Genomic DNA, 12,258 nt, shown 5'->3' on the forward strand with positions numbered 1-12,258 from the left:
GGGTGAATTATCTTCTAAATAGAGTTAATTAGTATTGGCTTCCTGCTTGGGTTCATTTTTGGGATCCCCTATAATTTATGTCTGTCATTGACCTTCTCAAGGTAGACGTTCTCCTCTATTATAATAGGAGACCCTATTCCATTATCTTATCCACTCTCTCCCGCTCCTCTTCTCCTTCTTCTATTATCACCTGTTCTACATTCTCATGTAGTCAACCTTCCCTTCTTTCCTTATCACTTTGACTAGGCTTCTGCACAAAATTCAATGTGAGAATAAAGGAAAAAATATCTTTAAAATAGCAAATATCCACCTGAAAAATGCTGTGGGAAATACAACTGTTAGTTGTTGGTATCTTTGGCAAATGACCTAAATACCCTGTTGTACATGTCTATATGTTGTTAAACCACTCCCTATTTATCTGCAGCCTCTAAAAGTATAAAAAAGAAATGTCTACAATAACAGTACACAGGTCTTCTATGATTTAAATATTAAAATGATTCCAGAAAAGTTGCATATAAATCAAATCCTACTTAAATGCAGCTGGCTATTTAAAGAAATCTCATGACAAATTCTTTTATATTGAAAAAATAATTTCATAAAGCCAAAGATTACCTTCTATTTAATCAGTTTTGAATAACTAGATCTTTTTACAACCGGTATATTTAAAGCAAGTAGTACCTATACACTTTAAGAGAGCATTTGTTTCACTGAAGAAATATTTCTGATTTATAAATTTAAAAGAACAGTGAGAAAATAATCTTTTAAAATTTTGATAATCTTTTTAAACTTGCATACTTGCAATACACAATCTTAAAAACCTCTACCTACATGATTTTGTAATTAACCAACTCTATGATTTTTGTATTAATATTCCTAGCCCATGCCTGCATATCGCTAAACTCAAAACAAGTATAAGTGGGTTACTCTTTAAATAATCCCAGCCTTATATTTTGAAATATAAGAGGACAATCTGTTAATTGCTCGTTTTCTTAACATCTTTATTAGAGTATAACTGTACAATGGTGTGTTAGTTTCTGCTTTATAACAAAGTGAATCAGTTATACATATACATATGTCCCCATATCTCTTCCCTCTTGCATCTCCCTCCCTCCCACCCTCCCTATCCCGCCCCTCTACGTGGTCACAAAGCACCGAGCTGATCTCCCTGTGCTATGCGGCTGCTTCCCACTAGCTATCTATTTTACGTTGGGTAGTGTATATATGTCCATGCCACTCTCTCACATTGTTCCAGCTTACCCTTCCCCCTCCCCGTATCCTCAAGTCCATTCTCTAGTAAGTCTCATCTTTATTCCCATCTTGCCCCTAGGTTCCTCATGACCATTTTTTTATTAGATTCCTTATACATGTGTTAGCATACAGTATTTGTTTTTCTCTTTCTGACTTACTTCACTCTGTATAACAGTCTCTAGGTCCATCCACCTCACTACAAATAACTCAGTTTTTTTCCTTTTTATGGCTGAGTAATTGCTCTTTAAACAAGGAAACAAGGAATAATATAGCTTAGACAATATTGCAAATAAAATAAATCTTCACAGAGCAACCTCTTGAACTTCCATACTGAGAAGACATTTTGTCTCTACATCAAGTATAACATTTGAACTCTGTGAATAAATAAACTTGATATATACTTACATGAACAATGACTCAAGGATAAGTTTGAATTATTTTTTTCTAGTATGTAATATATACTCAGTATATTTTTATTTAAATACCAAATGAATAAATTACTGTTTCAGTGGCTGAGGTTTTATCCTCACCCTCCCTTGACAGATTTCCCTTAGTGATCAAAACTCTGTATTTTCATGACATCTGTTAGGAGCTTAGGTGAAACAATTTGGGACCTATGAAAATTAGTTTGGGTGTGTGTGTGTCTGTGTGTGTATGTGTGAACTAACATGCTCACAAGGGAATCATACCTGTGACTGACTTCTTTGGCACCATTTTCTCAGCTAGTATTTCTCAAAGCATGATCCTTGAAAGGCATGCAAGAGATTCCCCAGGACAAAAAGATAAATTCCCTGTCTTACTGATGTACTAAATTAGAATTTGGAGGAGAGAGATGGGAATCTATATTTAAGGAGCCTTATCTTTACCATACCTGGGTTCTTCCATGTGATTCTGATGCACATTAAAGTCTGAGAAACTCTGAGAGGTAGAGTTCAGGTGAAATTTTAAATCCCCAGTTCAACTTTTCTTAAAGTTTAGGGCAAGTGAATTAATGCCTTATAAGACACCCAAAATAAGCTCCAGAATCTAAAAACAAACTAAAGAAACAAATGTGTTGTCACCATAACCCAACAGATGGAAGCATAAAAGAGGTTTGATATTTACTTTATTCTGGTCCAACTTAAAATATAAGCTAAACACTATAATGTTACAAACTTTACTAAATGACCTCCAAATGGAAGTGTTCTGAAAACATCAGATAAGGATTGTGTGACTGTGGTCAAAGTGATGATTCTGCAAGGATTTGTGCATGGTCAGGCCACTTATGAATGATGTATAACTGCCTATGATTGACTCTTCTGCTTGAATGAGGCAGGAAGTCTAGTTCATACTAAGGGAATCAGAAATTAAACAAAAGCAGATCTTTGCTATTTGGATTGGCCAAATATGGTAGTTATTTTGAAAGCTCATGGAGAAGCAACGTGCAATTCTAATCAAAATAATAATTCAAACCTTCACAGAAGGTACTTTACAATTTCAGACTAAGAAGTAGAACTGTCATGTATCAGAATAGAGAATGAACTAAAGTATATATATTAATTTTTAATTAATTTTAAAGTATATATATATTGATTTTTATTTTTACTCCTTTTGTTAACATTTAGAATTTAGAAAAAAATGAAAAAAGAAACTAGTTGGCTCTCAGGGATCAAAAACTAAATCAAATATATGTTATACAAATGAACTTATTAAGCAAGTATCATTATTAGTAGACTGATTTTAACACTATCCCATAAAGGTCAGCTAGCCATAAACAAAAACAATATAGAAGAAAATCTATATTCCTAACATTAATGAGAGTATGTTGTAACTAAGCAACTAGTTGATGTCAACATTAGATGGTTAAACAGGTAATGCTCAAGCTAATAAGTGCAATAAATATTACACTTGTCTGGATAATGTCGAATTTTACCATGGCTCAGATTTCACCCACAATACAAAAATGTGTGTGTGTACTTATACACACACACATACATCTAAAACATATATAAGAAGAATAGAATTAGTCAATATTTGCTCAGGCACAATAGTAGGTGGACCTTTTGTCACACTGTTTCTTAAGGTCCATCACACCCATTGTCAGGGATAATCTTTATGTCATTAGGGTCTGTCCTATTTTGCTGAAAATTACTTACTAACATTCTCCACCAGGTAAGAATATTCTGAGTCTCTCTCTTCCATTGTGAGTAGAATTACTAATTTACAATTTGCTTGTACTTCTGATGTAAACCACACATGTGCATGCTATTCATTTGGAGTTGCTCCATTTAAGATTCACTAGAACCTCACAATAACATCACTCATTTATGAGAAATTCTATATAAATGATATTTTGGATGCAGTCCAAGAAGATTTCATTACAAAAGCCCAACAGAACCTCATTCTGAGGCAGCCTTCACCTGCAAGAAGACTCCACATATGGGGTAAGTCAACATTCTAAAGTGGTTCCAGCATATTTCTTCTGAGACGCTTAGTAACAATCAATGATACCCTGAAGGGTTAAGAACCTTTCATAAAAGCAGAGAACAGATATGCAGTAACTGGTACCATGTTCCCTAAATTAATTGTCCATATTCCACATATAGCTTATCAGTATAACTTATTAATAGTGAGTTTCACAACTATTTTATTTGTAGTTAATTATAAATTCACAGCTAGTTTACCCTTTGTTTGAAAACTTTTTCTTCCTGTACCAAATTATACTTAAAATCTCATTTGCCATGATTTGGTTAAACCAATGCTTACCTGTAACTTTCAATTCAGTTGTTCTTCTTACAAGTTTTCCTTCATACTTAAGCTCACAAGTGTAATTTCCCCCATCTTCTTCTTGAACTTCCTGGATTAGAAGGGCATTTCCTTTCTGTATTATGATGCTTCTCCACATTTTTGGCTTGCATTCCTGCAGAGAAAGTATTTTCAAGTAAGCAAAAAATAAAAATTCACATCACTAAGTCTTAGTACTGGCAAGTTAGTACTTTCACTTTTTTGTACTCTTCTCTTTAGTTTTCAAAATATGTAGCTAAAGAGTTACGTCAATGACCAGAAAACATCACAAATGCATCTTATTGTATCCAATTGAAACATCACAACTACCACCCTAAGAACCACTTTAAAGGCCTGATCCCAAGAGCAGAATGTCCTTAGAGACATTCTGCAAAAACAGAAAAGCATACAAGATCCCCAAACGCAAAAGAGGTAGAGCAGTCACTGAGTAGCATTTTAATGCCCTGGTTCTTTCTATATGACAGGAATATGTCCTAAGAGTTCTAAGAGGATAGTGTTCACTTAGCAACATAATATAAACAAGGGAGCCTTAGGCATTATTTAAAAATTCTAATTGGCTTTTACACTGGCAATGGTTTAATTATTTTTTATAGTAAAAACTAATAATAATATTCAAGAGTCTCTCTCCCCATAGTCAAGAGATCTATTGTGAGGAGGTTGAGAGGGGAAGGGGATCAAGAAAATGAGGCTTGAGGAATTCTCTAGAAACATAGCTAGGTAAAATGAGGACACACTTTGTTGTAATAAGGTAATGGGGAAATGATCCACTTATTTTCTGAGTTCAGTGATCTGTGACCAGATAATAAGATTTGGGTTTTGAGGTCAATTCTTTTACTCATCTGGTAAGAATGTGTTGCTACTGGAATTGGACTTTACTAGAAAGGAATGATTCATTTCCGTTGACTGACAGAGATACAACAATAGCAGAGTATGTAAGAATATTCAGCCAAGTGGCTTTGTCTTTTGGGAATTTTCTCAGACTACTTTTTACATATTGCTCCAGTTTGTCTACCACTTATCTCAAATGTTCAACGAAAGTGGTGGCCAAAAGCTGTGCAAATATCAGTGAAGCTGTGGGGGATAGGTGTGAGGGGGTACTGAAGTATTTTATCATTTAAATTCTGGATCTGTCAGTTAAGGAATTAAAAAATTGATCATGAGGCAGATGACATGAATAATAGTTGAGGACAGTTTCCATATTCCCCATGGTATATACAACATCTATTCTACCTCTCCTTCTCCCCACCCTTACTCCCATCCTCTGCAGACACATCCTAAATATTCATGTAAAAGTAAAATCAGTGCTGACTCTCAATCCCCAGCTCTGCATGCTTGAGTGTGTGCATGTGTGTGTGCGCACATGTCGTAAAATGATTTGGAAGTGTGAGTACCCATTTATTAGATTTTACTGTAACAAAATTTCTTCTGTTATGATAACAGAAGTGAAAACAAAACACAAAAACTGACACTTAAGTTCACAGGTATAATATTTAAGAGATACACTTGCTTTATGTCCAATACAACTACCCACACACATTGTCAGAGAGTAAATAAAAGTAATACTGTCTAGGGCATCTAGATATAAAGCTGCTTCACTCCCTAGGGTCTTTCCAAAGAACACTTAAGGGTCTGTCTGAAATTCTATTACATACCATGTCTGGCAAGGTTTATCACCTATATGAGATTTGCTTCTGAGTTAAACCTTGGGATATAAGGTTTCTGGGAAAATGAAAAAGAAAGACTGAACAGAAAGAAAAAAAATAGCCCAGCTGCCACTATCGTCATACAATAATAATCCACAATTATTTTCGCATTGCTTCCAACTCTGATAGCCTCAGATTTCTAAAGAATCATTCTGAAGGTCATTAAACAAAAATATGGTCCCTCTGGGCATTTTGAGAGGAAAGGAAAATGAAAACTGAGCTGCTTCACTTTCACATAGCAGTGGTGGGGGCAGGCAAATGAGCCCACACACTCACTTCATTCAAAGACAAATGGCATTGTTTTCTAATGTCATTTTTGGGGGGAAAGTCCATATGCAATTAGCTCTGACCATTTTCATCTTCTCTGCACACTGCTTTGTTTTTTTTCCCCAGGAAGTAAAATCTAAAGAGTGTACAGGAATTATAAAATAACTCCTGATGAGGAACAGCCTGGAATCTTCACATGTTCTTTGGGATAGATACAGATAGTCCCAAGTGCTTTTCAAGTTGTCATCTAGCCTTATAAAGGATTCCTTGTACCCAACAGAGTTTTTGTTTTTAACTGTGTTATAGGAAAATGTTATCTTCAGGTCACCTCCATCCTTCTGGAACAATGTAGTATAGATGAAAAGGCAAACTGGCTTCAGAGCAAGACAGCTCTAGGTCAAAATCTGGGGTTCACCCAAGTTCTGTGATCTTGGGAAAATTTGCCTAACTTCTTTAGGTCTCAGTTTTTTACTCTGCATGTGGGGATACTATACACTACCATATGAACAACCAGAATCCAGAGGCTTGCAGAGTTTATTCATTACACTCTTGTTGGGCAGCACTATATTTAGTGGTCATCCAACACAGAGAATGCTTTTCATCCCTAAACTTTCACAATCCTGGATTATATCTCCTCCAAACGTCTGGCTCTACTTGGTGAAACTTGGTGCTAATGGACTAATCAGATAAGAACAAATCTTCACTAATTGGTTAACCATCCCCCAGCAACGTAATACTTTAACCCACTGAAAATGTATAGCTCCTAAGAGGCCACTCCAACACTAATCCTAGCAGGTGGGTAGAGAAATTATATTTTGTTCAGAAGAGCCTTGTAGATGATATCCTGCCCCCACCAACCCATCCTTCACCAAGTTACCTCATTGGCTATCCTGCCCACGTCTGGGTGCCTATATCAAATCTCAGAAGTCTTCCAGGTTTTTTACTCCATTATTTGCAGCATCTCTGCCTTAAGCTGCTGGCTGCGAGGCTTACTACTGTCACTGCTTCTCTCCTGCCCCCAGTCTTCCCATCATCTCTTTCCTATTGGACAGACAACATTACCATACTTCACTCCCTCCAGACCTGTTTAGTTTAATTCTGACAGACTGGTGGGCAATAAAGTTTGCAGCACATAGGTCAAGTCTCAAGATGGTTGTTTATCTGAGGTAAGGACAAACTACCAGAACCTCGAATGGGAACAGGCCCCTAATATTGTCCTCAGTGTGTAATGCCTCTATTAGTTAATGCCTCTGAGACCATTACATTGAACTTAATCAACTGGAAGTTTTCGCTGAGGACCAGTTTTACCTAAGTTTAACAAACAGCTTCAGTTCATGGTCCAGCTGTCCTCTCACAGAACAGTTTGCTGTAGGACATCCTTGCTCAGTCAAAATCACATCAGCCTTTAAATTCCAGCTTCCTTCCCTTCTTCCCAGCCTTCCTGAGTGGAAGATGTTATTTGCCAGCAGTTGCTAGGTTGGGAGCCTAGGATGTTCAACAGAAACATCTGTTGACCCAGCCCCTTGAAGCTGCCAGCCATATTTGGATCTTGGAGTTCCCACCCTGAAATATTCACCACTACATTCACAGTCTACTTCTGAGATAGCATCATCACAACCACAGGTGTATTTCAATCAGTTTGATTTGTTAGTCATGGTTACTTCAGTGCTATTCAGAGCACATGACTCATTTCTCACAGCAAGAACATGAGGAAGATTCATTTAAATATTTATTCTGATTCTGAATTTCAGACACAAAGCAGCTGTGCAACCATAAGGCAATCACATACCCTCTGGTCCTCTTCAAATACTTAACACCCATTCCCTCACACCAAACTTCTCTCCTTTGCCCTGGAGACTGAACTATTCCACAGAGCATCTAGGCTCTGCCTAACAATTTGTAGGAAACCTGAACTTTCTTCACTTTAAAGATGGAAGAGATAGGAGCACAATTGTGAATTGGGTATCAATCTTGTACTTCCACTCCAAATGCCTAGGATAACCCACTGCAGAGAGTCCTTCCCCTCCCTAGTTCTTTTCCTCTAACTTTCTATCTTCACAGTCCTAATGTTGAATTTTGGTACCCCCACAGCAGTTCAGTATAAATCCCACATTCAAATACTTGGGATGAAATCCCAAATTATATGTTCTTGAGCATACTACTTAACCAATCTAAGCCTCAGTTGCTTCACCTATATTTAAAAAGTTGGTGATAATCATATTATATACCAAATAGGGGTAATTATTAGGATTAAATGAGGTAATGCATATAAATCCTCTGTAATATAGAGCATCACATGCTAAAACCACTCAATAAATATTAACTATTATTCTATCATTACCCTCAGCATCCAGCTTTCAAATTACATACACAACTATCTTGATATGTTAATAACTATTAGGAGTTAATGTGACTCATATTTCTATAGGAGTCTGGAGACAATCCAAAAGACAATCCAAAGTTACCATTCCAATGAAGGGGTTAATTTACTTTCTTATCTGACACATAAAGGACCTGAAAGTTATTACTGCCATCCTAACAACAAGAAAAAAGCTGAACAAACTGAAACTCAATAACTTCTTTTATTTCCATCAGGTAATTGAGGTCACAGTAAAAGCCACTGTCCCAGAAACTGGAGAGACAGGTAGATACAGAGAATCACAGTTTACTGGGAGCAGAAACAGCCTCAGGAGCCAACTGGTAGGAACACTTAAAGGATAATTGAGTAATTTCTGGAGACTAAGTGTGAACTAGCTTGAGAAATAAAAAATCCCTGAGGGCCCAGTCTTGGAAGGCAGCCCACACTTCTGTAAGGTTTACCTCCATGAGCCCCACCAGGTTCTTCTCAGACTGAACATCAGAGAAAAATCCTGCTTCTGGAAAAGGATGGGGAAAGTAAACCATTTTGAAATATACCCAAAGAGCCTGCCCATAAAAGACGTAGGGTACAGGAAATATACAACCCCAGCCTCCTCTAGCCTTTGAAGTGGGGAAAGAAATAGCCAGCTCCAGTCCTCTCTATTTTTCCTGTCTTACAGGAAGCTGAGAAGCACATATGATGGTCACAGGCCAGGGACTAGGCTCACTAAAAGACGGAATCTAATCACAGGATTATAGAATGCTTTCCCTTGCCCAACACCTTACCAGCACATCAATAGGGCTCCTGTATAATAACACGATATTACAGTTGAAAGAAATGCACAACACAGACCTTATTTAAGAATATATCTCTAGGGGCTTCCCTGGTGGCGCAATGGTTGAGAGTCCGCCTGCCGATGCAGGGGACACGGGTTCGTGCCCCAGTCCGGGAAGATCCCACATGCCACGGAATGGCTGGGCCCGTGAGCCATGGCCGCTGAGCCTGCACATCCGGAGCCTGTGCTACAGGACGGGAGAGGCCACAACAGTGAGAGGCCCGCGTACCACAAAAAAAAAAAAGAAAAGAAAAAAAAAAAGAATATATCTCTAGAAAGATAACAGGGAAGTAAAAAATAAGGACACCAGAGAGACTTTTAGCTTCTAACACCTACAGCAAGTAGTAAAAACAGCCTGACTCTTAGCCAGATAAACATAAAAAAAAGCTCACAGTAAAGGCCTATTTACTTCAGTTCCTTTTACCAAGTACATCACGTCTGGATTTTTAAAAATATTTACAAGGCATACTAAAAGACAGAAAAAAACACTGTTCAAAGAGAAAGAAGAAGCATCAGAACCAGACTAAGATAGGGCAGAAATTTTAGAATTACCAGTCTGGGAATTTAAAATAAGTATGATTAATATGTTAATGACACTAATAGAAATAGTGGACAATATGTAAGAACAGAAGAGAGATGGAAACTCTTAGAATCAAAAGAGAAATGCTAGAAATCAAAACACTGTAACAGAAATAAAGAATGTCTTTGATAGGCATATTCATAGACTGGACATGACCGAGGAAAGAATTAGTGAGCTTGAAGGTATATCAATAGAAACCTCCCAAACTAAAAAACAGAGGAAAAAGAATGAAAAGAAATTGAACAGAATATCCAAGAACTGTGAGAGGAGTACAAAAGATGTAACATAAATGTAATGGGAATACCAGAAGGAGAAGAAAGTGAGAAAGGAACAGAAGAAATATTTGAAGTCATTCTAATGCTGGCTCATCCAAGATTACCAGACTAGATCATACCAGACTGGGTATGACAGAGAGGTTTGGTGTACAGATAGGTTACTATAAGCAAATGAAATGAGTTTTGAACAATATATAAAAGTTAGGCAGGCAAGCAGGACATACAGGACAGAGGGAATAACATGTGTAGAAGAACTCAGATGTGAAAAACCATGGAGTGGACAAAAAAATATGAATAGTTTTGCTCTCTTGAGAGTGGCAATGAGTAGGCGGAGGCCAGATACTAAAAGCCTTAAATTCCATTCTAAGATATTTGTACACTGTCAGGTTTCAAATCTCAGCTCTGTCACTATATAACCTATCTCATAAGACTGTTCTAAGAATTGAATTAGCTAATTAATGAACATGTGTGGCACAGTGTCAGGCCCTGTAAATACTCAACAAAAAGGAACTACTAACTAAAAGTTTTTATAGAATCATTGGAGTGCTTTAAATAGTGGCACACTATGATCAGATGTGCATTTCTAAAAGATCATTCTAATGGATATATAGAAGGTAGTCAGATTATAAAAAGAGACATTGCTTAAAAGGCTTTAATTTACTTTGATCTGTTTTTATCTCTCAAATGTCATTAATGCCATTAAGGATACACAGGAAGACCTTTTAAAGTCTGGATTCTTATAGCAATTTAGGAAAGATCAATAGCAAACTCCTGTTAAATTTGAGAAAAACAAACATGTCAATAATTATAGAAGTTGACAAAAACATATCATTTTGATAAATCCAGAAATTGGACAGTCAAAACTCAACCTTATAAGATCTTTATTCCTAATCACCAAAACCCAGCAGCAAATGGTCATCAATGGGTGAATGGCTAAACAGTGGTACATCTCTACAGTGGAATATTGGACTATTATTCAGCAATAAAAGGAATGAACTATTGTTATATACCACAACATTGACAAATCTCAAATGAATTATGCTAAGTGAGCAAAGATAGGCACAAAAGGCTACATATCATATTATTCCATTTATATGACATTCTGGAAAATACAAAACCATAGGAATAGAAAACATATCTTTTTAGCAAGGACTGGGGCTTGGAGGAAGGGACTGAATACAAAAGGACATGGAGAAAATTGCAATGATGAAAATGTTCTGTATCTTGTTTGTGGTGTATATATTTGCTAAAACACATCAAGTTGTTCAAGTAAAAAGGATGCATTTTATGTTTGTAGATTATACAGAATAACAGGACTTTAAAAACCCTCAATCTTAAATTCCCAATTGGAGTTGGAGATGTCCTAACTTTGCTTCTAGCTTTCTATGTAACTTTTTCCTTTCTATAGTAGCAGCAAATATCAAGGACTTTAGTCATTAGATGTTTATAACATGTCTGAGATATATGGCATACATTGTTATATCTATTTTATATGTGGGAAAATAGAGGCCCAGGGTCATCCAATTACTCATCCACATTAATGGTGTAATGGTGACCAGAATCCAGGTCCCCAGGCTCAAAGACCAGTGCTTCTTACACATATTAAATACCCATCCCTCAAATAGCAACCCATCTTCTCTATAATTTGCAAATAATAAATAACCATTTTCCCATTTCTAATGCCATACCTAAAAATAAAAACAAGGATAAACGGGTCTTAAATCTTGTGTCACTGACTGTGGTTTTAGGGCATACAAAATTGAAGCCTTCATGGGATTCCTAGCTCATTCCTTCCGGATAAAAGTATCTTTGAAAATTCTAGTTAAATAGATTAAGATTTTCAGGATGGAATGTAATTTTATGGTTACAAAATAAGGTACATACTAATATCAATACATTTTCAAAAGGGATTCAAAAACCCCAAGCATTTTGCCAAACCATTTTTATAGTCAAAATGTGTCGGCCATTTGGGCTGTGGTATTACAAGGTCTTCAATGACCTTCTTTTTCCCTCTTTAAGAAAATTGTCAGGATTTTCTGGGAGACAAGATTGCAGATTAGAAAGACTTGAGCTCACCTCCTCTCATGAAAACACCAAAATCACAACTTATTGCTGTACAACCATTGACAAAAAAGACTGGAACCTACCAAAAAAGATATTCTACATCCAAAGACAAATAAGAAACCACAGGACGGTAGGAGGGGAAC

General features: G+C 36.6%; 1 protein-coding gene across 1 annotated transcript in view; it reads right to left on the bottom strand.

Moving 5' to 3' along the window:
- IL1RAPL2 (interleukin 1 receptor accessory protein like 2) overlaps window positions 1-12,258 on the bottom strand; it is a 541,686-nt gene that overhangs the window by 495,076 nt on the left and 34,352 nt on the right. The window contains exon 3 of the mRNA XM_019949414.2: window positions 3,994-4,147. Within this exon, the coding sequence (XP_019804973.2) occupies window positions 3,994-4,147 (154 nt within the window). The remainder of the gene's footprint in view (window positions 1-3,993; window positions 4,148-12,258) is intronic.

This window comes from Tursiops truncatus, chromosome X, assembly GCF_011762595.2.
Source record: "Tursiops truncatus isolate mTurTru1 chromosome X, mTurTru1.mat.Y, whole genome shotgun sequence".
In the NCBI taxonomy this organism is placed as follows: domain Eukaryota; kingdom Metazoa; phylum Chordata; class Mammalia; order Artiodactyla; family Delphinidae; genus Tursiops; species Tursiops truncatus.